This window comes from Fusarium venenatum, assembly GCF_020744135.1.
Source record: "Fusarium venenatum strain MPI-CAGE-CH-0201 chromosome Unknown EDB82scaffold_2, whole genome shotgun sequence".
Classification (NCBI taxonomy): Eukaryota; Fungi; Ascomycota; class Sordariomycetes; order Hypocreales; family Nectriaceae; genus Fusarium; species Fusarium venenatum.
In genome coordinates, this window is record NW_027072130.1 from 6,519,040 (window position 1) to 6,545,366 (window position 26,327).

The following is a 26,327-nucleotide window of genomic DNA, read 5'->3' on the forward strand; positions in this document are numbered from 1 at the left end:
CACATACATACTACGTATAGTTAAGCGAGTGCGGCGTGGCGTCGTTTTCGGAAGTAGACAAAGCCAATCACGAGCATTCAAGGGATGAGAATATCAGCAAAGAGTGGGCCTTGTCATCTTGAAGTCCGTAGGGCTATCAGTGACTTGCGACGCGTCGTAGGTAAAACCAGGCAGTTCAGCGGCGAAGACAAGTAGGCTTAGATTCATGGTTAAACATATGACGATTACACTTTCCGGCTTGTGGCTCTCAGCTATCGGCCGCTGGTGACGGTTCAATATCGCAACATTGGCTACATGTTGACATGAGAAATTGAGTACTCGGGTCAATCTGTGTGTATTGTCGTTGGCTGTCCTTTTTTCTCTCGCAATTTTCTGTCGGATTACTGGTCTCAAGCATGACCATGGAGCACGAGGATATCCCACCACCAATTGACTCTGACACTGAGATTGTTTGACCTGAAGACATCCCAGAAGCTCCAGACTTCCAAGAGATGAGTGAACATCCTAGCTCTTCAAACATATCCACTCCCGATACTCGAAACTGTCAGTATATTTTACTTGAACTATATTTCTTTCACTGCCAAATAATAATATAGGGATGAACGTTCTTGAGGAACAAGATCAGCGACTCCCCGGTCTCCAAGTTGAATTTCGTCAGCAGCACATTGCGCATTACCATAGCCATCTACCCAACTCAATACTTGATTGGAATCTCGACGGAAGATTGACGTGTCGCGTCCACGGTCTGTCCTGTTATGGGAGGACTCATCGAAAAGAACATGACTGTCGTAATCATTTAGCGACATCGAAACACCTGGTAAGCAGGAACATGCCGCTTCTCTTGCTCGGGCTGCTGTAGCCATAGTGAGGTTTCACAATTGATCTCGAAGAAGCCCCGGATTAAACGTACCAGCAACAGACGAAAGGCAGTTTGATGGAAGCCTGATCCACTATCCCGAATCCTCCATTGCTGACATGCATGACTTAGCCTAGTGGGTAGCCTAAGTCTTAGGGTTAAAAATAAGTAGTCTAATAAATACAGTCTGAGTAGCATAAGCTGACCTACTAATTTCGTCTCCTATGCTTCTAGCAGTCAATTTTTCTCAAACCCTGAGGCCATCCTCTACCAGTCCCAAGATGACTCATCTCTAGTTCCTTTATCAAACCGTATCTCCCTTCTCCAACCGTGAGTCAACAAAGTGCATATTGTAAAAAACTACACCAATATCGCAACTATGTGTATGCACGATCATCAAGAGAGCGCGGGGACAAACCCGCTTCTCAACACTTCAGAACTGTTTCCTTGGCATCTGGGAGTTTTCGATGCCCACAATCACATCGGCGAACGAGTTTACTCCGTTTCCAACCTACCAACAATGAAATCTAGAGCGGTAGCAATTATGGCAACCAGAACACAGGATCAACCACTCATTGAAGCCATCGTCGAACAGCATGGCGTGAAAGGCTCGGAATGTTTCTCGCAAGATAAAACCACTGTTGTCGCAGGATATGGGAGGCATCCGTGGTTTTCGCATGAGCTTTTTGACGACTCGCTTGAAAATCCCACTTATGTACCGTCCGATGATGTTGAGGCCGCTAAAGCGCGACATTACAAGGCGGTACTTACACCAGCCCCAGAAGACCCGGCCTGGTGGCACGATCAGCCAGTGCCAATCCCTCTTTCAAAGTTCATTGCTGAAACCAGGGCTCGGCTTATACAAGATCCATTTGCCATGGTTGGTGAAATTGGTCTCGACAAGCCCTTCAGGTTACCAATGCAGTGGCCTGACCCAAGATCGCCCCGAGATGCCGAACGTACGGAAGGGGGACGCGAGAGGAGACCACTCAGCCAGCACCGTATACAGATTCCACACCAGAAGGCTGTTTTTATGGCACATCTCAAGCTTGCTGGTGAGTTTGGAAGAGCTGTCAGTGTCCATGGTGTTCAAGTACATGGACTGTTGTACGACGCCTTGACAGAGTGCTGGAAAGGACACGAAATCAAGGGCCGTCGTGCAAGGGATAAAGAAAGGAAGGAAAGCACCCAAACAGCCAATAGCGAAGAAGAAGTCCCGAAACCATATCCTCCGCGTATCTGTCTCCACTCATTCAGTGGCAAAGGCGACGCGGTGAAGCAGTATCTTAAGCCATCAATCCCTGCCAAGATATTTTTCTCGTTTTCCAAGGCGAATAATCTGGGCACAGATGGGGCGACGGAAAAGACGCAAGATGCTGTAAAGGCGGTACCAGACAATCGAATCTTGGTGGAGAGTGACCTTCATACAGCCGGCGAAAGGATGGACAATGAGCTCGAGGAGATGTATCGAGCGATTTGCGAGTTCAAAGGATGGACACTGGAGCATGGTGTCGCGCAAATGGCAAAGAATTACACGGAGTTCGTTTTCGGCTAGACGGCATAATCTTTTTAAATTGTTGTGTAAATGAATTGGTATTATTTGATTAACGTGCTTCTTAATTTATTTCTCAACTGTCACCTCCTCCCTCTTCTTGTGTTCCACGAGATAAGTCCCCAGGACTTCTAACAAAAACCGTTCGCGATGCAGCAGGTGCCTAGGACCGTGCTTCTTCAAGAATGTCATTGAAATACCCATAATTGTAGCGTGGTATTCCTCTGCTACAGCCAAGATACCATCAACGCTGACTTGTACACTTGTGACCTCAGCATGGACAAAGAGGTGTCTGACATGCTTGTTCGCAACCAGACGAAGAGAAAGTTGTTCAAATAAATCGTGCTTGACAAAAAGTTCCAAAACTTCCTGAAGGGTGACAGAATCTCCAAAGATATGCTCAAGGTTAACGCCTGCGCCGTCTTGGATACCATGTCGTAGTTGCGACGTTGCCTCAATAGTCTCAGTAATTATTTCGAGATTAGTGGCAGGAAGTGTTGAGATGTATGGGCGATCGTAACCAACGCGGTGTCGCCACCAAATGTTGCAGAAGATGGAGGATATAATAACAGGAATAAGGATTACGTATCCCCACCATCTCTCAGCCGTCAACATGGAGCCGACGCCACCGAGAATGTTGGAGGCTCCATTAAGTATGAAGAATACTTGTACGTTGAAACATCTCTCCTTGAGAACGCGCAGCGTCGGTGACCCTTGGAGTTCTTTTCGTGCTGCGGCGCGGTGGGACGTCATCTTAAATACCACCATGACAGCCCAGATAGCACTCAACAGACCGAAGAGAGCGATAGGCGCGTTTCCAAGATAACCGGAGAGGATGTTACTGGCGAGCCAGACTTTGGGATTGGCTCCCCCGATCGCCATAAATGTACCGGTACTGATGAGCATAGCACCCCCGCCCATAAGTAGATCCATGAGCCAACGGTTGATAACTTCTATTCTCAATTCGCGTGTTGTGATCTCAACGAAAACATCCCGACTCAAGGATGTCTCTTCGGCTTTCAACAGTTTCTTCTGTTGTTTCAGAAACTTGATATTCCTCCAGGCCTTCCTCGAGTCAAAAAAAGCACATATTGACAAGACGAATGCTGAAGTTCCTCCGATGGCCATGAAGACAATAGCGTAGATGGGAACCGGTACGTCGTTCCACACGTTGGCGGCGAAATCACCCGCGTTTGCGAGCTCGAGAAATCCGACGGCGGCGAAGAGGTTGTTCCGTAAGCGGTTGTCGTCAATGCAGCACCAGCTAGATCGAGATTTCGAAAGGGTAACAGTTGAAGGACCGGGAATAGAGAGGACATTCTCAGAGGATTGAGGATCTGCCGTCGCAGACGGGGTTTCTATGAGGTCCTTCATGGTGTAGATTGTCGCTGGGAAGACTCGGTAGAATCGCAGATATGCAGAAGTAACCCGGTATCCTTACATCTGATAAAGAACGAACAAAACTTGGAATGGGGAACCAGTTGCCTTGGAGTAGAGCTGGTTAGCTTTATCTATCCATCAGACTGCCAAGAAAGATGACAATAATTACAAGTCACGCGATTATGCTGATTGGAGTGAATAGTCACTGCCAAGGTTCCATCGTAAAAGATGAAAGCTTGTGATAAGATGAGAAATAGACGAAAAGGGGAATATCTTGGCAGCAAGACGTAGAGAAGCGGTGGCATTTGCTCGGTCGTTCCGAGACTATCTCCACAACCGGGGCCGTTGCAACCGGACCTTGGCGTATCCAGATCCCGCGAGGCGCAGCACCCTGTCTTCTATCAAAATGACGTGCAGATATGTCAACCATTGATAGAAACACATTCATTCACTCAGAATGCGTCAAGACAAACGAGATTTTAACAGAAAAAAACTACAGAAAATTCGCTGAACAAAAGGCACAACTCTTGATAACAACGAACCTGCTAAGACAAGATCTGCTGCTTGGCACAGTGGAGAACGCGGCACCTCGCAGCCGAAGGGCCACGCAAGCCTTGGCCAAAACTTGTCAAGCCTACACCAACTGAGCATATTGCTCATTTTCTGTGGTAAAATAATGTAATATTGCCATTCAGAACGGGCAATACTATAGGGCAGAGTCAAAAAGTGGCGTCTGTTGTCCTAAAACTTTGTTACAGGCTAAATATAGACAGTCATCAACCCGCGTTCAAGTACGACACAACCAATCAACAACCCCGGCACGCCAAGAGTGAATAACTTCACCTTTTTCTCGGCTCAGTAATATCATGCTGACTAGTACGCCCCACGACGATGAGCGTACTTGGGCCCCTTGACATACTTGACAGGTTCTCGACCAGTCTGCACAGGAACGCCAGCCTTTAAGCTCAACCCCTCAACGTTCGCGCCCTTGTCTAACGCCCAAAGACCAAGGCCGATCCAATTGTCGCCTTGATAGTTGAAAACACCTTCTGGAACGGGAAATACTGACTGTGGGCCGACGTGACTCACGTATCTACCGTATTGAAAGCCGTTGACGTAAAGAAGCGCACGGTAAGAGCCGGTGCTTGCAGTGTTGTTCTTGAATTCGAAGGATAGCGGGATGTCGAATTTGTCAGACGGAAGGTTCAATTTCAGGTTCGCGGTATAAAACGCCACACCTGGTTGTGATATGCCCTTGAAAGGTGAGCCCGATTTGAAGTTGCTGAGAGGAGGGGACGGCAAGTGATAGCCTTGGCGCTCGAAAAAGAAACCTCCCTCGTTGCGCGGACCACGAAATTTGTCAATGTGGTCCTCTCCGCCAAGATTGCCTGTGATCTTCCACTTGGAGATCTTAGTCTCCTTACCAGAGCTAGATTTCAGAGACCAGTCAATGATACCTCGCGGCTGCTTTCCTTCTTCCAAACCAGGCACCCAATTGCCGTTCAATCCCATATTATCCACTATAACTGTGAGAACATATTTCTTGCCCTTTTGCGTCTTGGGAAGGTAATAAGTTGACGTATCATTATTGCCAGGTCCAGTGCCGACAACTGAACCAAGAAACTTGTCATCTAACCATACTGAACTTCCGTATGAAAGACCTCCAAAAGTCCAGACTTTGAACTTGGACTCCGATCCATCAGCAGTAAAATGCCCCCGAAACAGGAGCGCGCCAGAATGGAAGCCGTAGTCACCTCCGTAGAGAGAAACAGAGTTGTTTAGCGGCCATTTAGAGTTGAAGGTTTTCTTTAGATCAGCATCGGGCCACTTAGCGTCATCGTAATCTTTCTTCACCTCGGGAAGCGAATCGACGTACTTCCATTCAAGAGACTTCAGATCAGTTATCTTGACATCAGGAAGTTGGACAGCTGGGTTTACGAGCCAGTTTCCAAGCTTGGACCTTTTGAATGGTGTATCTTTGCCGTTGATGACAAGTCGCGAAGTTCCTTTTGGCGCACCAATGATTTCCAACGGCGAAGTGGCGTTAAAGTCGGCTTGTACGGAAAGTTTCGACCCTTTGATGGCGACAGAACGAATCAAGTAAGCACCATTGAGGATCACTGCCTTTGGGTTCATGACAGAAGATCCAAAGGCAGCGCGGTCGCCCTTTTCTGGTAGTGTAGGAACCCAGTAGTTATACGCAGCATTGCGGTCTGGCGACATTAGTTTTGAAAGATAATTTGATCAGAAAGGACTTACCCAAAACGTAGACGTGGAGAGATCCGATCTGAACAACCCGACGCTTAGAGCTGGTCGTGAACTGAAAGACAGTCGCTCCCTTTTTTCTCTCCGTCTTGATACCATCACCCTCGACGACATTGAGTTTGGAGTCACTCTTGACAGCAACTTCATGCATCTCGTTAGGTCCGCCGTAGATTACAAGAACAGTCTTGTCACCAAGGTCTTTCCATGTGAACACTTCGGCAGTGGAATACAAAACTTTGTAGTCCCCAGCAGGATAATCCACGACATGGATCTTCGAATCTCTGCCATGCAATGAAAGCGAGCCACCGAGTTGAGGAATTGTCAATTGTCCCGCAGAGGTTTTTACCTTGAGCTTGTACGATGCGGTGGTTGTTGTTCGATAATCTGCGTGTCGCACAACGTAGAAGGCATCGTCTTTCTTCGTAGTCAGCGCTGTAACGGCAATCTTGTCGTTGTTGGTGTATTTAGTCGTTGTGAAGTTGCTTGCTGTCGCTACGGCATAGTTTGGTGAAACTGCGAGGAACTGGCCTTGGAGTTTGATCTCTGAATATTTCTCGCGGGTAATTGTTCTGTCCTCTTTGATAGCCTGCCGAGATGTTAGTAACCTCTCACACAAAACTTTGGAGTGTCAAAACGTACCGCACCGTAATCGTATGAGGTGTATCCATCAGAGTGGCCAAGATTTCCCCAGTTGGTGCCTCCCCATGTCTGAGCCGTCAGTGATCTTGTCAACTCTTACGAGGTGGAAGTTGAACGTACCATGTAGATGTTGAAGATTGTCACACCTGCAGCAAGGTTGTTCTTGTAGAAGATACGAGCAAACTCGTGGTTGGTTAGTTCATAGCATTTGTCAAAGCCGGTGCCTCCGGGAGGATCAAAAGCCCCGCCTTGAAACTACGGAGGGTTAGTAGAAATCACCTGACAACAAGTAGAAAGACATACCTCAATGATCGAGTACGGAGTGTTGGGGCTCTTGTCTAGATGTTCGGCATGCCAAGTCGTTGGTAAGCCATCCTTTGGCCACTTGTAAGGGTTCGTCTAAAACTAGTGAGCAACGCTTGTATTCTTTTTCTGCATTGAACTTACGCAGTCAAACCCGACGGGGTATCCATCATGTCCCTAGTAACGTTAGTAACGCTGAATGTGTGTCTCTAGATTCCATACATATATGTCAACAGCTCCAGGTCCAGTTCCGGGAGCACCGGTACCACCTTGCCACGCATCGTTGTTGATAAGAGGCACAACTACACCAGCCTTACGGACCTGGTCGTTGACATACTCCAAGTAGTCGTGATTTGGAAAAGGTGTTCCTTGAGCGGCACTATACTCGTTCTCTGGCTGATAAAGTATCACGGGCCCACCATTGGTGATTTGGGCCTTTGCGACGATTGCCCCCACCTTTGCAACATAGCTGACACACATTAGACACATATCTTACCACGAGAACAGTATAACATACTTATCAGTTGAAGCGAGATAGTCGGTGGCGTTGGTCCTCAAGAACCCTTTGACCCTCTGCAACCAGCCTGGAAATCCACCACCAGATACTTCAGCATTGATATATGGCCCTGGTCTAGCAAGAAGGTAAATACCCGCTTCCTGGGCAGCGTCTATGAAGGGTTGTAGATCCAACGCCCCCTCGGACCGGAACTCGCCCGGTTTACCTTCCAAAAGAGCCCAGTCGACGTAGAAAGAGACCATGTTGAAGCCCATTGCTTTGACTTTGTGGAATAGATCGAGATACAGCGACGGCACAGGTAGACGGAAAGGGTGGATTTCTGCAGAGAACATAGTCACACGCTCACCATTGATAAAAAGGGAGTGTTCATCAAAGGTGACAATGTCTTGCAAAAGTTCTCTCTTGTGAGCATTGTTGATGATGGAGGACGGCCGCCCACCACGGGGCATGATGTTGGTAGCATGGCAGCTACCGGCCGCAAGGGCAGTCAGGAAGAGATTGGACAGCTTCATCTGTATATTTTGGCGCTCATAGTAGATGGATTGCCAGTCGTGAATTTATACGGTAGCAAGATTTATTATATATAAATCTCAGTTAAGGTCAAGACGCCTGCACCGGCTCGTAACCCGGATTTGCCGCTAGGTGCACCTCGCATTGGTGGTGAAATTCAAGTCCGTTCTCCCCATGGCGTCATGAATCCTTGAACTTCCAAGCATTCAAGTAAAAAGAGTTTCCCTGTCTCAATTTATCCAGTATGTAAAAGAGTTGCATAGTGAGGGGTTCGAGCGGGAGAATTGCCAAGCTTTGATTGGAGCTGCTATTATCACAACATGCAGATCATGACGAAGTGAGGGGTTGAGATGAGGTGGGATGATAGATCGCATGTCTCAATAAGCAAAGAGGGACAATGGGGTTGGAGGAAAATCATGGTCTGCATATGATCCTCATGCAGGCATCATGTATCAATTATAATCAAAAGACAAGGAAATATTCTTCTTGTCTATTCACAATGAGGCACAGTACAGTTGCATAAATACGTGTTTAAACTATCAATTCAACTAAACATGGATCTGTACCTGGATATCTATGCACCATAAGCACTCATAAGCTTCTCGTGCTCTGCTTTGGTAATAGGAATAACAGTTCCATGTCGGGGGCTAGTAGGGAGTTTATAGTTAGCCGAAACCTTCCAGGCAGGCTTATCCAAATCTGCTGTCTCGAGAGGCACATAACCACGACCACCATACTCATCCACAAACAGATAGAACTTCTCGCCGTGTGCATCATCAGCATTAGACTTGAAAGCTGTAGGTCCCTCAACAGCTTGCAATCCAGCGTTCTTGCCGATACAAGTCGCTTGAACCGCCCATCCATCAACGTCGGCGAGCAGAGTCGATGACTTTTCTTGGATGATATCGGTGCATCCGCTGACAGATCCTTCATCTTTGGTGAATCGGTAGAATGAATTGCCTGACTTGAGGACAGTAGTGTCAATGCGCGATGTCTTGCTGTCCTGCCAGATCTCAGGCTCAGAGAAGGTAACGAAATCGCGAGTGAGAGAATACATCATACGATGGTAAGAGTTGTCAGAGTGGTCGGCCGTGTTGTACAGGGATGACGCCCAGAACACAACATAGGAATTCTTCTCGTCGTCCCAGAAGGCTTCAGGAGCCCAGGTGTTTCCGGCATTATCGGGGGACACCTTGACATGTCGTTGCTCAGACCAGTTGATGAGATCGTTCGACTCCCAGATCTCAAGGTAAAGACTGCCCTTTCGGACAGCGTCACCCCATGATGTACCGCTACCAATAGAAAGGTCGGTGGCGATGAGGAAGAAGGTGTCGCCTTCGACGGAGCGAATGATGAAGGGGTCTCGCAAGCCCTTGGTTCCCTTTGTTGAACTCAAAACAGGCTTTCCGCCATTGAGTTCCTGCCAATCCAGTGCATTGTTGCCCTTACTGGCGGCAAAGTAGATCTTTTCGCCTTCAAGGGAGTTGCCTGTGAAATACGAAAAGGCATATGCTTCCAAAGGCTCAAGAGTGGGTGCCTGACGAACAGAGGCGTTGAATTCACGCTCGTGGATTTCACCGTCCAATTCAATGGATGCGACGAGGAGAACATCAGCGTCACTCGGTTGACGTTTAACTAGACCATCTCCGTTGATGATGTCTGGATCACTACTTCGCCAAGTGATGGAGTGGCCGTTTGAAGTTGAAGGGAGGTGCAAGTGGCTGCGGATATTATCAGCGTTGCGGAGGGAGAGAGCTGACAAAGCTTCGTGGACTTGAGGTTGGGAGCTGACACCTGTAGCCAGTGAAAGAAAGGCCAGGGACAGAGATTTGAAGTGGGCAAGCATGATGAAAAGGCGATATATCCTGAGAGGATATCCCTATAGAATTAAGACCCGTGATTGTTCCTTTCGGACAAGATTGCAGAAATGAAAGCTTCTTATACTAATTCAACTAGTTAACATAAGCTTGACTAGTCTCCAGTCCCACCATCTTCGTATTCATCTATCCATTCCGCAACTTTGACTATTCCTGCTTTACTCTAGAATAACCTCTTGGCAAACCTTTTTAACAAGGTCATTCCCTTTTGCACGAGACGTCATTCGGCAGTTAATACCCCGGATCGTCATCTTGTATCTACTCTGGGAAATGCACCCGCCCCCTGTCGATCTTAAACCTTGATCTTCTCCGCATAATTCCTGAATGCTTATTCGTGCGCCAAAATAAAACAGGATGAATTACACAATATTGGATCTTGGGTTTCTAAATGTCTCGTTCCGTGCCTAAATTGGGGTGGATGGATACCAAGAGTCATGTGCGCATGTTGATCTTTACTTTTTATGTAAGAAGTTGCTACGTTACAATTTGGCAGATCTATGAACCTCGGGAGTTAGGGTTATTCTACACAGCAAATTCCACGTGGAAGGGCCCCTACAATAGAATGAGCTCTTACTGATAGAGTTATATTCACACAAGAATCATGTGAGCTAAGTATCGCGTGACCGCAATGCCTACAAGGTAGTGTTGGTGGATATACCCTATAGATTCTTTGAGATATAAACAACAGCGAGATGGAGTTCCTGATAGTGGCATTAGTGGCGTCGAATGGCTTTAGAAATCCTTGAATCTATTACAAAGCGATTGATAGATACTATTGACCCCTTACTAACAGCGGATGTGCCTCTGTGTTTAGCACCCATCGCATCTTGCCATCGCTTCTCACCTGGGTTTCCGAGTCTTCAGCAAACATCAAGTACAAATACTTCAACGTCTCTGCCAGCCAAAAGCTCTCCATCTTATCCACGAAACCCCTGGTCTTGTCGTCTGCACTCTTCATCACACTTCTCAATCCTGTGTATCCACCCTCAACCTTGCTCATCTTATTCAGCGACGCGAAGGCCTCCCACGCCATGTCCTGCCATCTCTTGTCTCCAGTAGCTCGATAGGCATAGTACAAGCTTTCTATTGTCTCAGGACGGAGAATGTACTCGGGATTGGTGTGGAAAAAGCCGCTCTTCTCATAAAAGGATTGCCATTTTCGGGGAGGCGAGCGATTGGCGTTGTCCTGGGTTAAAGGGTTGTTGCCGTTGTCCATCCAACGAAAGGTTTCGGGGGCTATGCCAGCAGGAGTTCGACGGTAGGTTTCAAAGTACGACTCAGATAGTTTGAGACCAAAGTCAACAAAGGTTTGGTTCTGGAGAAGGAGGCCGCCTAGGATCAAAGAACCACCGCAAACACTGGCCACTGTTGCTGTTAGCCCATGTTCAATAGTTATCGCCAGTTGGGAACTTACAGTGACTCGACATAGGAATAAGGATGCTTCCGCGCATTTCTCCCAGAAACGTCAAATCGGGACGTGTGGATGGTGATGAAGCCAAATACTTCATTGACGACTCAGCGGCCTGAATCCAGCTATCACCATACTCGGCGAACTGAACAGGATCATACGCGTACATCTTAATGAGGTACTCATAATAGCTATCAGAGCCACCGCCCCAGCCGGCCTGATAGTCACCAAACCAACCATCTTTGAGTTTGACGTACGTGCCGATGAGACCAGGAAGCGTAGAAGGTTCGTTGGTCTTGGGGTGGATCAAATGATCTTGAGCTCGCTGGGCAAGAGAAGCATATGTTTTGTTACCCGTGAGGTCACTTAGTCGAGTCCATTCAAGAACGAGCGTGCCGAATGCGGTGATGGAGTTGTCCGTGTTGCCATATCGGCGAGGTGTCGGGTTGAAGATGACTTCGTCATCAGGAATACCACTGGGTGTGTCAAAGGCAATACTGAGCCTGTCTGCAAGAGTCACAGCTACTTCCAATAGTGTCTTTATGTGATGGGAATCTTTGACAAGATGCTTGTGGGAGCTCGAGAGCAGATCGTATGCTAGTGGATTTTGTATGAGTAAACTAGACTGGAAAGCCAGGTCAAGAAGATCTTACCCGACAATAGCCCTCCAAGGTAGCGAATTGTAGTTTCAAACAGCGAGATGGGCTGGTTAGGGACCGCAGTAGCAGTAAAGTCAGTCGCCGCGATCTGTTCCAGGATCTTATTCACAATGACAGCCTCTTCCATGAGTATGGCTGTGCTTAGACCATCCACAGCTGTTGCACCCCAACCATTTCTAGAAGGGTCAGATTACCATCTTTTCAATTGTAATATGAAGCGTACCGATCATCTTCATAAGTCTTGCTGACTGGCAACAGCGTATCATGAGGCGCTGCATACTTTTCGTATTTGTCCCACGAGAAGCGAAAAGCGTCGACAATTGCTGCTGCTCGTTGCATATCTCCAGGAGTCTTGACCAAGTTTGCGGACTCCTCGAGCTTTGACTGGTTAGGTTTTGGCGATCTGCCTGAGAAGAGGAACGATATCGCGTGCCATAATATGAACAAAGCTCCGAGCCAGAGACAGACTCGTTGCAGGGTTTGTTTGTTGCTTGCCTTCATTCTCTCTGGTACTCTACGTTCGAGATGAATAAAATTTGAACTCAAACAATGTCTCGTCAGGAGAGAATAGGAGTAGCTTTACAGGTTCTTTTCACCACAGATCAGTTCCCCCTGAGTATTTTCTCGAGACTGAGAATTACTTTTTAGGGGTTGTTGCGTTGATCCACATTAAGCCACGATTGATAGCGCTTGTCTTTCAAGGTTAGTGCACCGCTCGCTTGACCTTAAACGGGTCCAAGTTCCCCTGGACTTTGCCATGAACTATTGACTCGAGCTGAATAACGCCCTGAAATGCACCACTCGCAAGCCAAGATCATGCGCTAAGCAAAAAGCAACCCAGAAGTCTAGAACGAATCCCGGCTAGGTCTTGGGCTATCGTTTTAGCTGCGAGGTACGCTCAATCTTTAATTATCTTCAAATATTGGCTTGGCCAACAGCTGTGCCTCTTTACGATCCACTACAAACGATTTCAAGGTATTGATAGCGGATTGGACTGTCTAGTTATAATAGCTTAAAACGTAGTCTGTTCCTAAATACTAAGCCTTTCTTCTTTTCTTCCCTCCAACGTTGTCGTTCGTACACTCTCTTACTACAGACGCTACGTCCATTACTCTCATTCATATTCAGGATGCGTTTCATTTCTCTCTGCACCATCGGTGCTGTCCTGCTCCCTATGGCCATTGCTGCGCCATGCAAGCCTGACAACCCTACTTCAGTGCTGTCTGCGACTACCACCGTTGATTCTGAGGCACTCACAACTGCGACCGCCACCGAGACCGACTCCCATTCTACTGTCACCAGTGATGTCACCAGCGTTCTCGAGACTACCATCACAGAAACTGCTACTTGGTCTGAGACTACCTCCTTCGCCTCTGAGTACACCACCGAATACTCTGCGACGACCGATGCCACATCCATCGAGGACTTCACCACTACCATCACTGAGATTCCCGAGCCCACCAACTTCATCAAGAACGGCAATTTTGAGGATAAGAACAATGCAGACTGGGATTCCAGAACTGGAGGTATCGAAAGTGAACCTGGGAAGGCTAACTCAGGCGAGAAGTACGGGTAAGTTCATCTTCTTGCCCACATCTTGTAAAGGCATCCACTTAACCTAGCGCAGTACTTTCAAGCTTGTGAACGCCCAAGGTGTCGGAGGAAACACCCTCAACCAGACTATCAACGACCTCGAAACAGAACGCCTCTACCGCCTCTCTTTCTCTGCTGCAGTTTTCGACGACCCCGAGCCAGTACTCGGCAGAACCAATTGTGTCATTGAAGCACTGCAAAACGAAAGATTAATTGAAGACTGGACACCTAACTACACGGCGCTCAACCAGTACAAACCTTTTGAGACGACTTTCAAGCCATTTGATGAGGATATCAGGTTCTCTTTCCGACTTCGTTGCGATGGTCCCGATGCGGTTACCTTGTTTCTTGGTATCGATGATGTTTCTCTCTACGACGTTGGTCCAGCGCCTCCTCCAGTTCTGACTGATTAAGTTAACGAAATCCCGGTGCACATATATACTTCAATTCTTTAATCACTGATGGTTGAAGTTTCAGATTGACAGCCTCTCTATGTAATGCGAGACGGCTCACGAATCTGACCACTACTTTAGCAAACCCAACCAGAGGAGATATTGGTGTAAATACTCATGTTGAATTAATAAATTTACAGTCATGTTATGCGTGGCGCACTTGATACATGGAGACAATCGGGAATCTCTTAATTCATCACTATATGCTATGTTGGACAAGCTCAATACTGCATCATGCCGGATGTTGTATCCAAGCAACCCATATAGGATCCGTGCGACTGCCGTCACTAAATAACACCTTTGTTTACAGCTTCTGGCCAGCAGTGCCGGGAATAACAGAAGCAACCTTCTTAGACCCGAGAAGAGTAACCTTGTAAGGCAAAGAAGCAGCAGTAAGTGTACCCTTGGGAGCAGAGTTGACAGAGCCACCAAGATCAACATCATCAACAACAGCGTAGCCAGTCTCCTTGGAATCAGCGAAGAAGATGGCTCGCTCGACAGAGTTGGCAAAGGCAGAGCTCTGAACCAGGACTTGAGCACCCATGCGAGTGTTAACACCGGAGAGGAGAATCTGGTCCCAGTAGTTGTTGACGAGGTGAACAGTAGCGAAGCGGATCAGAGGCTGACGGCTGTTGACGTTCTTCCAGTAGTTGTTGGCATAGGTGATGTGGAGCTTGCCCTTATCCTCGGAAGCATTGTTATCAGAATGGCCGATGAGCGAGCCCTTCCACTGTCAGGGGTTTCGTTAGCAAATCTATCACATTTGAGCTTGGATATGAACCTACGTGGTCGTGGAAGTAAGTGTTGGATACAGTGACCCAATCAGCACCGTGTGAGATGTCAAGAAGACCGTCAAGGTCATCCTTACCAGCGCTCAAATCACCGGACAGGTCACAGTGGTCAACCCAGACATTGGTCGACTCATCGATACCGATAGCATCGCCGTTGGAAGCATCAACTTTGGCAATCTTGAGGTTTCGGAGAATAACGTTCTTCTGGCGACGAACGTAGAATCCGATGCCCGTGAGAGCTGGAACGAGTCAGTTTGAGCATGCTTTATCTGGTTATGAAGCACTTACAGCTGCCGGCCGCACCGATGATAGTCTTGTCAGACGCAGGACGCACGCGATCACTACCAGTCAACTTGCCAGAAACAATGATAGTGAGAGGTCCAGTTCGCGTGGCGGCTTCCTGGAGAGCGGCGAGAGTGGTCACAGTGACAGTTTGACCCTTGACACCACCAGTAGTTCCTCCGTTTTGAGTACAGTACCCAACGTTGCAGGCCTCAGAGGCCTGACGCTTAATGTGCGCATCGCGAGTCTCGAGAGGTGAACCGACTGCCAAGGTGGCAAAGACGGCCGTGAAAACAGAGGTCAGCTTCATGATGATGTGATGCTGGCTGGCGTGCAAAGTTCAGAGTATTGTCAGGAGTAAAAATCTGGTTTGTCAAGCTCAGTTCGGTGAGCTTGTGTAGATGATGATCGAGAGCTGAGATCCTTAATCTGCTGGATATCCAAGCCAAGATATCGCGAAACTTGGCGACTTCTTATAGAAATTCGAATCGCGAGTGAAGCCTGATGTCGACATTCATCATAGTAAAGCAGCGCTTCCAGATCGAGCCACGGACCCAGGAGATATTGTCTAAATTCCCTTTTCAGGTCATACCTTTGAATCGTCACAAGATTCTATTGGAACAACAACGGGACATTCCATCTACAATGCTCCATCTGTGAAACAACAAATTTGAAGGTTCAAAGTAAATGCTACCCTTCATACAAGAACTATAGTATTGTGGCCCGTCATTGGTGGAGTTTGAGGAAAGAATCTGCGATGGTTGGTGGATGATTTCTGGGGTAATGACGATCTTCTGTCATACTACACGGACTTCGGCATCAGCTCCTATAGACACAAGGGTTCATTCTGGGGTAATAAAAGGTGTGGCTAGAGGCTGTGATCTCCAAAACCGAATCTTGAGAACGTAGCAAACTTCGAAAAGTAGTCTTTCGGTCGAGTACTTCAAAATTGTCTGTATGTGAAGCCTGAAGTGTTATCTCAAACCTCAAACGACAGGTTTCTCATTTCTCTTCCAAACTGGTCATGCTCCAGTGTATAGCTATGAAAATGGATCTCGACTTATTCCATACTGTTACAGTGAAGCGGCAAACCCCAAAGTCCGGGGAAGACAGTGGGGGGCGCGTCATCCCATCTCCCTTCTGTCCAATACTAAACAGTTTCAGCTCAAACACGGATATGAGATGCGATCCACGCAGGGTAGATAGTCCTTCATATAACCATATTAGAACGTTTGGGGGTTGCATCCGAATCTGCCCTGGTTTTCAGAGTTTTCAATTCGTGTTTAGGAAGTTACCCTTTGCTGGGGATTTACTCAAGCAAGTTCAGATTGGAGGGAGAAAACAAGATATTCTAGTCGCGTGAATGCCTGTCAAGTATGAAGAGCTTTCCGATTTTGTGGGAGTAACACATTCATGCTTATACGCATGCTTGTTCTAGAGATACTTAGGAAAATATCACTGATATTTAAGAATAACAAGAAGATAAAGTTGAGAATAAACATTGGTCCAAGACTAGTTGCACGTCGCAGGCATTACCCCGGTTATGATGTAACAACTTCATTAATGGATGGCAGTCACCCTATAGCTCCAGCATGATCTCCTCAATCGCAGCCGTCGGCAATAAGCTCTACATACATGGCACAGCGACGTATAACCCAGTGTGGTTTTAGTTGAGACGGTTTGAAGTGGTTTGGGATTCCATTGCCGGACTTAGGCTGGCAGTGATTTTGACTACACACCCTCGACATTCTCTAAACGTTTCAGCGACACGTGGAAAGGCGTGCAATGATCGCCATGAGATGAAGTATCGTCTCCAGTATATCTATGTCATGCAGGATAGATATTTCTAATTGGGCATCCAATCTATCGGATCGTGCAGAAAATGGAAGACATCGTGGGTCTTGACGGCTGGCTATATATGATTTTCAATATGTCTTACACCTTCCCAGCAAGATGAGATTGCAGCTATCTCCCAGTCTCCATTGTTTTTTTATACACAAAACAACGCACGATGTATATTGATCTGACTTGCTGAACGCCGGAGTGGAGGCCTACAAAGATATCTTGCGAGACGCTCAAGTGGAGGATGTGTTCTTTGTCAAGGTTTGGGGGTGATGCAACGCCCCCAAATATCCCATGTCAACGGGTGAACAAACCCCACAAACGTCCGATGCAACAACACCTCGGGGTAGTCAATAACGATATTCTAGACTCACATGAGCATATGAGCTTATGCCGGCCACGTTAATGAGTTTATCGGTGAGCTTATTTCAATTTGGTCAATCCATCTGGTCTGGAGAAGCATACCCTTGTCAGATATATGGCGGCTGATTGATGGAAGAAACTCTGAACGGCGGACAATCACGATTCCCCGAATTAAACTCTTGTGCTACAGAATCCCATGCACCCCGCCTTTTCAACTTCCCCCACAAAATGTTCAATTGTTCAATGCCAAGAGAGTCAACATAACCAACCCCAGATTCTGTGTCAAACAAACGAGATGCCAAGCATTGGAGAAGGAACCGACGACTTTTCCCTTGAAGATGATTCATGGAGGGAATTCTCCCGACATGTCACTAATAACTTAGTGCATCTGGTACGGGGATTAATGGGAACGCAACACTAAATCCGCTAGCATTTACGAGCCATTCGGCTACGCAGTTTAGTAGAGCCTGTATTGCTCGTCCATGCATAGATGGTAGGGTTTTCGGTGATATGAGTCTGGGATCACACATAATGGGGGAAGTTATGGATAACCACTGAGAAGAGATAAATATATATAAGGAACGTCCATCCTCCAATACTCCCTCATTCAAGAATCACGACCTCATCCTCTCAACAAAGACTACCCTCAGGCATCCAATATGAAGGCATCACTCCTCCTATCACTTCTACCCCTCGCCCACGGTGCTGTCATCGACACCCGCCAATCCAAGACTGGTGATGGCAAGCAGGGCGACACAGACGCTACACAAGGCGATCTCAGTCAAAGACCACCACCAAGATTCCCTTTCCCCATCACCAAGTTTCCCGTTGCCAAAGAGACAGTTGTTTTCAAGAATGCCAAGTACATCATGCCCGGCGAGGTCTTTGACGGCAAGATGAAGCGATATGAGCGTCCAGAGGGAAGCTGCAACGAACAGGCAGAGGGTACGGATGCCGACACCGTTTTCAACTTGATGCCTGGCGCGACTATCCGAAATGTCATCATTGGAAAACATCAGGCTGAGGGTATCCATGCTTTGGGTGATGCGTGGGTCGAAAATGGTATATCTCGTCCTGGTCAATATCTTGATTTGAGAATTGTGCTAATCTTGTTCAGTTTGGTGGGAGGATGTTTGCGAGGATGCTCTAACATCCAAGGGTCTCAACACACAATTGAGAGTCATCGGTGGTGGAGCCCGAAGTGCCACGGACAAGGTATGTCTTTGCTGCATTTTGGAAAGAATAATACTAATATGTTTAGATCTTCCAAGACAACTCTCTTGGTGGCAAGTACAACATCACCGGTTTCTACGCTGAAGGCTTTGGGACATTCTATCAGTCCTGTGGCAACTGCCTCAACCAAGCCAAGCGCAACGCCACCATCCAGAACGTCGTTGCCAGAGATGGTCTTCGAATGGGCATCGTTAGTTAACCATTCCCTTAACATCCCGTTTAAATTGTCCTGACCTGGCTCCAGATCAACCCCAACTTTGGCGATGAGTTCCGCCTGAAGAACGCTCAAATCGACAATGTCACCAGCATCTGTGACAAGGAGATTGGCAACAACGTGCAGACAGTTCCTTACTATGTTGGAAACGGACCAGATGAGAAGTACGCCTTGTACAATGAGACGAGGGATAACATCACCAAGTACAAGGGCGAGGTCAAGTTGGCTTATGAGCCTGAGGACCCCTATGAGTGGCTTGAGGAGTTTTGGCCCGAGGGTTTCAACTAAGCTTGACACCGGTGTAATGATATTAATGATCCCAGATATTAGATCCACTGGGGACGGAGTGGCCGAATGACGATAGTTCTCACATATAATTCAATTGTACATATTTTGACCATAAATGAATTTTATATGGAAGCAGTTATAGTGGTTCCAGAAGCTGTTATCGAATTGTAGTGTCGCACTTTCCACTCACGTCAGTGGCAGGTATTTGTGACATCATGAAGCGTTTCAACGGCAAGGTATAACATGATTGACTGCGGGGAATGTCAATGCAAAACTCTTCACCATCATATCGATTGGGTGCAAGATATTATTGCACGAATTCTTTCTAACAACACAAACGAACACCGAAACTACTTCCAACATGCTCTGGGGACTTTCATTGCTACTTGCCGCACAGGTTGGCAGCGTCATTTGCAAGAAGCAGCATGTGCTTGGATCCAATGGGGATAGTCTGGATCTGATTCGCGAGAAGTACAACAATCAAAAACCTCTTACAGAGCAAGAAATCTAATACTTTTAGACTCCTAGAAGCTGAGATCATTCCGACGGTTATCGACGATTTCCCTCCCACTCTTGGGTTCAGCGCGTCATGGAAACGCGACTCAGCTGATCTTGGCAATACCCTCAAACCAAAACACCTCAAAAAGGCCCCAAAGGTTCATCTCGACAGGGTTAACTCAGATGATTCTCTTGAATCAATTCTGAAGAAGCACGCCACATATGTGGTCGTTCTCACTGACCCGGACGCACCATCCAGAGACGACCCTAAATGGTCCGAATTCTGCCACTGGATTGCAACGGGAACCTCTATCTCTTCATCAACAACATCTAAGCATCATCTGAAAGATCTCGTCAAGTACAAGGCTCCCGCTCCGCCACCAAAAACAGGAAAGCACCGCTATGTCTTCTTCGCATTCGCCGCAGCCAACGGAACGACTGAGAAACTCCATCTAACCAAACCGAAAGAGAGGAGGCACTGGGGTTCCGAAGATGCCGGACATGGAGTCCGTGAATGGGCGCAACGAAATGGTCTTGCTCCTGTTGGTACGTTTCCTTACATACAAAGGTTCAAATGCGCCAGGCTAACCATAGTATACAGCTGCGAATTTTATATATGCAGAAAACGAAGAGCAGTAGCTTACATTCATATTCACATGTCTGCTACTAGTCACCATGTATGAACATAGAAAAGGAAGCTGAATTGTATATTTTTTGCCAGTTCCTTGATTCTTAGCCAAGACATAACAAGTGCTCCGCGTTACAGCATGTCATTTGTCCATTTCCACTCGCTCATCGGACAATATTCCTATTTCAGAAATCGAGCGGCAATCTGATCAACCCCGCATCGACAAAGACTCTAAGCTATCCAATAATGTTCACGATGAGCACCACGAACAAGATCACATCCATGTATTTTGGTGAACTTAAACAAGCAGGTCGGCAACTGAGAATAAGGTACTGCCGCGTCTTGGCGATGTCTAGCAAATCATTTGACTCAAGACCGGTGCGTGACCTTGGAAATCGTCCTGTCAGTAGAGATCATTACTCCATTAGGCAGGTAGTCAATTCGAATTATAGCCTTGGCACAATGGCTGGCGACAATCCGCCGTTGTACATAGCAATGCATTGATGCTACAGTTGCAGATTAGTTTCTGTAACATGTGTCCAAAATACATATAAATAGTTCTTCATAACCTCACGGAAGGAACTTCTTCAACAAAGCACTTTCTCCAGCTGTTCAAACTAGACCTTTCTGCTCAACGTCTCGACAGCAGAAAACAGTTTTGGTTCTTTCCTTCCTTATCCATCACTTCTAGTATCTTCAAGATGAAGTTCAGCGCTACCATTCTTTCACTCCTCCCGGCAGTTCTCGCCCTGCCCACAGGCGAAGATGCATCTGTCTCAAAGCGCCAGAGCGTGAACACAGTGACAGATCAGCTCCTCTTCAGCGTCACACTCCCACAATTCACTGCTCGTCGTAACGCCCGTGATCCTCCCACTGTCGACTGGACCTCTGACGGTTGCACTTCCTCGCCCGACAACCCTTTCGGCTTCCCTTTTATCCCTGCCTGCAACCGTCACGACTTTGGCTACCACAACTACCGCGCCCAGAGCCGCTTCACCGTGAGCGCCAAGTCCCGCATCGACAACAACTTCAAGACCGAGTTAGTAACCTGATAATCCCTAAGCACCTCATACATTTCTAATGACCTCAATAGTTTGTACTTCCAATGCCAATCCTCCAGTGTTTCTGGTGTCTGCAGAGCACTTGCCGACGTCTACTTCGCCGCGGTTAGAGCTTTTGGCGGGGATGATGCTACTCCTGGCAAGAGAGATGAGGCCCTTGTAAAGGAGTACGAAAAGAAGGTAGAAGTCTACAACAAGCTTGTTGAAGAGGCTCAGAAGAAGGGTGATCTCCCTCGCCTTGACTAGAGTGGTTCAAAAAGCATTCTTTGGGTTCATTGTACATAAATCCTTACGATACATGAGTTATGATAAATCTTAAATGGCGGGTGACGAGCTATGTTTGTTGAGCATTAACGAGATCACAAATGACGTCCAATACTATGTGTATCAAACATCTAGTTGTGCGCTTCAATGCAGTGAAAAGTACGTTTTGTCGTCGCTGGTCTACATCGATGGACCCTAGAGTGGAATTTATGCACCGCCTAATTTACACAGTTAAACATAACCACCTTGGAATAATACAACCCAAGTCATTTCATACGACTACAGATACTGGGCAAGATTAATATCGATACATTTTGCTGGTAAATCCAATGGCATCTTGTTGGGAACTAACTACTTTATGTCGATTCATGAAACTTGTTTTCTAGTGCATGCAGATCTCTAATGAAACTATTAACTCGGTCAAGAACTGCTTTAGCAAAAATTCCAGGTTATTGTAGAGTTGTTAGCCATGTAAGGTTACAGTCGCAGGGTGTTCCTAGAGGCATCGATGGTCGCTACCTTATTTCATGAGTTTAAATGTTGATGTATCAGTAATGACAGACGAAGATTTGCAGGAATAGCCATTACAGCCTTGAAGGATTCTTTCACAATAAATTGAGATCAGCATGATCATTATGCTACTAAATTGCAAGCCGATGGAAAGAATATGCACAGAAAGAGCGTCCATAAGAGGTTTACAATATGGGAATACACTTGAATCGTACCCATACATCTAGGCAGTATTTTTTAGTCACCAGAGCTGAAATACTATCAAGCCTGATGAAATCGATTGGAATGAGATTTCAGATGTTACTTTAACTAGGTACTCAACGGTTTCCATAACAATTAACATTAAGGTTAATTTTTTCCCCTGAAACCGTCACCTGACCAGCCGGCCGGATTACAAATACACATACCTATCCAGAGATCGAGATCTCAAGTGAGACATAGCTCAATTCCCCTCAGTTCAGTGTTGTTGATTCACGGCCCATGATGCCGCAACTTTGGTCAAGATCATTCAAAATACGGGGAAACCCTGTATCTCATGATACATATTGTCTTTCCGTCTCAGTCTTAATTTGCTGGCCGAGTCGACCATGATGAGTGGCTTGAGTTTCTGACCAATGGCTCGACCGGTCTAAAGCCGGTCATTCCTCCGGGAATTATACCCGGCATCTCCGCTCAAGACAGACTCGCAGCCAGTCACGACGAGTCATGGTATCGTGGATCTATACCCAAGATGGAAACTAGATTGCCCATTCTTGAGCGGGGCGTAAATTGCGGAGGAGCCATTTGGCTGGGCCTGGACCTTGTTGAATTTATGTGTCGCTTCCCCGCGTAACACACGGCAGTCAACAGATTGTGACTGGTAAGGAAACGAACCCTTTCGTCGCCTTATCACTCACTCACTTGAGCCTTACTGTTGGAATAAAAGGGGGCTCTGCTTTTCAGTGGATCCTGACACTTTTGCCCTACCTTATTCTGCCGTGCCTTACATACATCTAGGCTATGATCGCCCCTAGGATGCAGCTAAGATAACATAACGCGACCAAGCCAAGACAGATCACGACGAGTTTTTACCCTGTCCAAACTCAGTTCCGTTATCCCTTTTCTACGCCGTGGATCAGTTCGACATCAGCAATGGGATCCGAAACACAACTCGCAACTTCAAAGGCACCCAAAGCGCGCGTCCGCGTCGTGGAAGGATCATGCTGGCCCTGCAAAAAGCGCCGTATCAAGTGCGACCTCGCTAAGCCAACCTGCTCACGTTGCGTCAAAGTTGGCGCAACGTGTGACTACAACCAGCGCCTTATCCGCTGGAGCACTCGGCCGGCCGTCACGGTGCCGGCCATCTACCAGATCTCTACAGCAGATGAGCAACTTGTCGCGTCACTCGCTGTCTATGAAAAGCGTTCCCTGGATTACTTCCACGGTCGATTCTGGCCATTACTGACAACGTCGACAAAACCATGTGCCCCACCAACTATGGTTGCACTGCAACATCGTGTTGTGCTTCTCGCGACGTGCGTTCTCGCTGACTCCCATCGGTGGTTGCAAGATGGCAGAAACAGCAAGAGCATTCTGAACGTCAAGAGGGCTGAGTGTTTGGCTGCACTGCGGGCAGAAGTTGACGGGTGTTGTTCCAAGTCAGCCGGATCCTTGCAGACCTTGCTGTTTGCAGTGCTGCTACTTTATTTCCACGACGGGTTCCTCGAGTGTGCACAGACATCGTCATCAACATCAAGTCACAGAGATGGAGTGCTGGCTATCATTAACCAGTTGGGTGGTATGACGGCGGTGCTAGGAACAGGCCAGGATCCTCTCCACATGATGCTATCGGAATTTGCGACTACAGATCTTACGAGAGCGATATTAACAGGCCAACCACCATCTTTTCCACCAACAATCTGGGAAGTGGTTGATAGAGGACCAGTCTGGTGGGGACGAGACACGCAGGGATACTGTTCACTATCAACAGTGTTCCAAGAAGTGTCAAGCATGGCTTTCTACATCCAGTCGACGGCACGGATGGCTGAAGAATTCTCCATTGAAAGGATTCGTGTTTTCGAGGCCGCTCTTCGACCGACCTATGCTCCTCTCGCCGTGGAGGATGTTTCATCCCCACGCGCTTCGCCCGTCGATCAACCACCCATCGAATGCGATAAAGAGTCAGCCCAAGCATATAGCCTGGTGCGCATCTTTCAACACGCAGCACTTATCTACCTTTACCGCGCCGTCTGTGGTCTCCCAGCGAATCATCCTCTCGTGCAACAACACACACAATCTTGTCTCGACTGTATCTTCAACATCCGGAAACCATCCAAGATCCTCAACTGTGCGGTTTTGCCAATCTGCATAGCAGGCGCACACTCGCAATGCCCTAAAGAACAAAAGTCTATTCGTGCCTTGGCGGGGTTTATATATGACGAGATTCGGTTTGCGTCTGTTCATGCGGTAATCGCGGTGTTGGAAGATGTTTGGAAGCGAGCGCCTAATGAGGAGATGACTTGGAATGAGATGTTTGTGAACTTGAATGACCAGGCACTTGTGCTATGAGATTGGGTTGTGTGTATGCATTTGTTAATGAACTGGATGGAGTTTGGATTTTTGTCTTCGATTGGGCGTCAGTATGGTAACGGGGAAATGAGAGGTACTTCTTTTTAGCTGTAGCAAGGACTTTCTGTATTGAAGGTCACTTCAATCATAGTTCTCAGACTATGTAATTACTCATTAATCCTAAATATTCCTTCACAATAATAACATTCTCCCATCGCCAACATAAGCCATCACATTTGTATTGACACGATCTTCAATGGTTTACTACTCTCCACCAGCTTCTCCGCCAACACGAACCACCAACTTCCCTCTGGTCTTACCCTCTTTCAACTTCGCGTAAGCCCTACCTGCAGTCTCCAAGTCGAATTCCTCCTCGACAACCACCTTCACTTTCCCTTCTCTGATCCATTCAGCCATCTGTTCAAAGTCCTGTCGATTTGCCACGACTGACTGAAATTTGATCGTTCTCTGTCCGCCACCAAACCATCTAGGTAGCAATTTGATACTGACCAGAGTCTTAAAGAATTGAAAAGTGGGTGGAAAGCCAATGCAGATGTACGATCCTTGCGGTTTGAGGTAATGGTGCGACTGCCAGTACAGATCAGGGTTGCTGAAGAGTGTATCGTAGATCAGATCAAACTGATCCTCCCTAACCTTCAGTATCTCCAAAACACCTTCGGACTTGTAATCGATGGTCTCATTAGCCCCAAGAGCGCGACAGAACTCGGCATTCGAGGCTGAACAAGTAGTTGTGATGTGTGAGCACCCTAAAGCTTTTGCAACTTGAATCGCAAACATACCGACACCACCACTGCCGCCGTTGATGAATACCTTGTCTCCCAATTTGATCAAGGATGCGAGGTATTGAACATTCGTAGTTCCGCAAATTCCGACACATGCCGCATCCCTCAAGGACACACCATTTGGCAATGCCGCCAAACCCTGCTCCCCAACCACAATATATTCCGCCAAAGTCCCACCTGTCGGCAACTCGGTTCTCCCAAAGACACGTTGACCAATCGCAAAATCTCTTAGTTTAGTGGAAACAATCGTTCCAGAGTAGTCGAGACCTGGTGTTACGGGTTTGGTAAAGATCATGCTTGCCAGTGGCATCTCAGCAACTTTGTAATCCAGATGGTTGACGGATGCGAAGGCGACTTTGACTAGCGTATGGCCCTTGGGTAGAGAGTCAGAGCCTTTAGGCAATTTGGCATCGACGATGAACTTTAGGTTTTTTTCAATGCCATTTTTGATATTGTGCCATTGAACAGCCTGCATTGTACGTGGGATTGTAGTATTTGACGCCATATTGGTGGACTTCTGTCAGTTTCTTTCCGAAGCACTAATTATCATGAAAAGAGGACTGCAAATGATTGGCAAAATATTCCGGGGTGACATTCTCTTATACAGTAGCATTAACAGGCGATAACGTGTTTTATCAGATCATGGAGTGATATAGTCTTGGCTGGGGTGAGCTGAGCTCTGATGAACCAATCCAAGTCGAGGGGATCAAGACGGTGGCTGAATTTGACCAGTTACGTTTAAAGTCCTTCTTGTTCCCGTCTGGGCTTATTGCATGTTCATCGAGTTAATGACCGACTGTACCATCAGAACCTACTGCCTCCGAAATTTGTAGCTCGACTGGTAGTTTCGTTGCTTTAAGTCTATTCGATGATGTCCAGTCCTAGTCACAATAAGGTTCTTCCAACCACATGGGTCTCATATGAAGTCAATCCGATGTTTATTCAGTCTATAGTGAAATGGGAGCCAATTAATGACTAAGAAAGGAGTAAAG

The 26,327-nt window shown here is 47.1% G+C and overlaps 12 protein-coding genes across 12 annotated transcripts; 6 read left to right on the plus strand and 6 right to left on the minus strand.

The window, feature by feature from the left end:
* The first annotated feature begins 1,041 nt into the window (after positions 1 to 1,041).
* Positions 1,042 to 2,453, plus strand: EDB82DRAFT_500187 (uncharacterized protein). The gene has a single exon (XM_025735513.2). The coding sequence runs from the start codon at positions 1,236 to 1,238 to the stop codon at positions 2,409 to 2,411; it is 1,176 nt and encodes a 391-aa protein (XP_025586212.1). The 5' UTR covers positions 1,042 to 1,235; the 3' UTR covers positions 2,412 to 2,453.
* Position 2,454: 1 nt separating this feature from the next.
* EDB82DRAFT_575401 (uncharacterized protein) lies at positions 2,455 to 4,007 on the minus strand. The gene is made up of 2 exons (XM_025735514.2): positions 3,958 to 4,007; positions 2,455 to 3,893 (listed from the first exon to the last, which is right to left on the minus strand). The coding sequence occupies exon 2, from the start codon at positions 3,780 to 3,782 to the stop codon at positions 2,478 to 2,480; it is 1,305 nt and encodes a 434-aa protein (XP_025586213.1). The 5' UTR covers positions 3,783 to 3,893; positions 3,958 to 4,007; the 3' UTR covers positions 2,455 to 2,477.
* Positions 4,008 to 4,248: 241 nt separating this feature from the next.
* On the minus strand, positions 4,249 to 8,496 carry EDB82DRAFT_500191 (glycoside hydrolase superfamily). Its single transcript, XM_025735515.2, has 8 exons — positions 7,513 to 8,496; positions 7,218 to 7,464; positions 7,140 to 7,172; positions 6,996 to 7,091; positions 6,813 to 6,947; positions 6,693 to 6,761; positions 6,048 to 6,639; positions 4,249 to 6,001 (listed from the first exon to the last, which is right to left on the minus strand). The coding sequence occupies exons 1-8, from the start codon at positions 8,022 to 8,024 to the stop codon at positions 4,662 to 4,664; spliced, it is 3,024 nt and encodes a 1,007-aa protein (XP_025586214.1). The 5' UTR covers positions 8,025 to 8,496; the 3' UTR covers positions 4,249 to 4,661.
* A 100-nt stretch (positions 8,497 to 8,596) lies between these two features.
* EDB82DRAFT_536827 (glycosyl hydrolase) lies at positions 8,597 to 9,914 on the minus strand (the record flags this gene model as incomplete). The annotated part of the gene is made up of 1 exon (XM_065609288.1): positions 8,597 to 9,914. Exon 1 carries the CDS (start codon positions 9,866 to 9,868, stop codon positions 8,597 to 8,599), a length of 1,272 nt encoding a protein of 423 aa, XP_065464922.1. The 5' UTR covers positions 9,869 to 9,914.
* Positions 9,915 to 10,451: 537 nt separating this feature from the next.
* EDB82DRAFT_556145 (glycoside hydrolase) lies at positions 10,452 to 12,467 on the minus strand (the record flags this gene model as incomplete). Its single annotated transcript, XM_025735517.2, has 4 exons — positions 10,452 to 11,270; positions 11,314 to 11,904; positions 11,961 to 12,142; positions 12,190 to 12,467. 4 exons carry the CDS (start codon positions 12,465 to 12,467, stop codon positions 10,672 to 10,674), a joined length of 1,650 nt encoding a protein of 549 aa, XP_025586216.1. The 3' UTR covers positions 10,452 to 10,671.
* A 565-nt stretch (positions 12,468 to 13,032) lies between these two features.
* Positions 13,033 to 14,149, plus strand: EDB82DRAFT_500194 (uncharacterized protein). Its single transcript, XM_025735518.2, has 2 exons — positions 13,033 to 13,538; positions 13,594 to 14,149. Exons 1-2 carry the CDS (start codon positions 13,096 to 13,098, stop codon positions 13,970 to 13,972), a joined length of 822 nt encoding a protein of 273 aa, XP_025586217.1. The 5' UTR covers positions 13,033 to 13,095; the 3' UTR covers positions 13,973 to 14,149.
* A 166-nt stretch (positions 14,150 to 14,315) lies between these two features.
* Positions 14,316 to 15,394, minus strand: EDB82DRAFT_475654 (pectin lyase fold/virulence factor; the record flags this gene model as incomplete). The annotated part of the gene is made up of 3 exons (XM_025735519.1): positions 14,316 to 14,741; positions 14,797 to 15,041; positions 15,091 to 15,394. 3 exons carry the CDS (start codon positions 15,392 to 15,394, stop codon positions 14,316 to 14,318), a joined length of 975 nt encoding a protein of 324 aa, XP_025586218.1.
* Positions 15,395 to 17,512: 2,118 nt separating this feature from the next.
* Positions 17,513 to 19,150, plus strand: EDB82DRAFT_500195 (pectin lyase fold/virulence factor). The gene is made up of 4 exons (XM_025735521.2): positions 17,513 to 18,351; positions 18,407 to 18,504; positions 18,551 to 18,712; positions 18,767 to 19,150. The coding sequence occupies exons 1-4, from the start codon at positions 17,949 to 17,951 to the stop codon at positions 19,022 to 19,024; spliced, it is 921 nt and encodes a 306-aa protein (XP_025586219.1). The 5' UTR covers positions 17,513 to 17,948; the 3' UTR covers positions 19,025 to 19,150.
* A 33-nt stretch (positions 19,151 to 19,183) lies between these two features.
* Positions 19,184 to 20,661, plus strand: EDB82DRAFT_500199 (phosphatidylethanolamine-binding protein). The gene is made up of 3 exons (XM_025735522.2): positions 19,184 to 19,495; positions 19,545 to 20,068; positions 20,124 to 20,661. The coding sequence occupies exons 1-3, from the start codon at positions 19,386 to 19,388 to the stop codon at positions 20,159 to 20,161; spliced, it is 672 nt and encodes a 223-aa protein (XP_025586220.1). The 5' UTR covers positions 19,184 to 19,385; the 3' UTR covers positions 20,162 to 20,661.
* On the plus strand, positions 20,662 to 21,699 carry EDB82DRAFT_536832 (prokaryotic phospholipase A2-domain-containing protein). Its single transcript, XM_025735523.2, has 2 exons — positions 20,662 to 21,189; positions 21,244 to 21,699. The coding sequence occupies exons 1-2, from the start codon at positions 20,852 to 20,854 to the stop codon at positions 21,455 to 21,457; spliced, it is 552 nt and encodes a 183-aa protein (XP_025586221.1). The 5' UTR covers positions 20,662 to 20,851; the 3' UTR covers positions 21,458 to 21,699.
* A 1,081-nt stretch (positions 21,700 to 22,780) lies between these two features.
* Positions 22,781 to 24,661, plus strand: EDB82DRAFT_500201 (fungal-specific transcription factor domain-containing protein). Its single transcript, XM_025735524.2, has one exon. It carries the CDS (start codon positions 23,117 to 23,119, stop codon positions 24,530 to 24,532), a length of 1,416 nt encoding a protein of 471 aa, XP_025586222.1. The 5' UTR covers positions 22,781 to 23,116; the 3' UTR covers positions 24,533 to 24,661.
* EDB82DRAFT_500202 (uncharacterized protein) lies at positions 24,662 to 25,940 on the minus strand. The gene has a single exon (XM_025735525.2). It carries the CDS (start codon positions 25,838 to 25,840, stop codon positions 24,797 to 24,799), a length of 1,044 nt encoding a protein of 347 aa, XP_025586223.1. The 5' UTR covers positions 25,841 to 25,940; the 3' UTR covers positions 24,662 to 24,796.
* Positions 25,941 to 26,327: the final 387 nt, after the last annotated feature.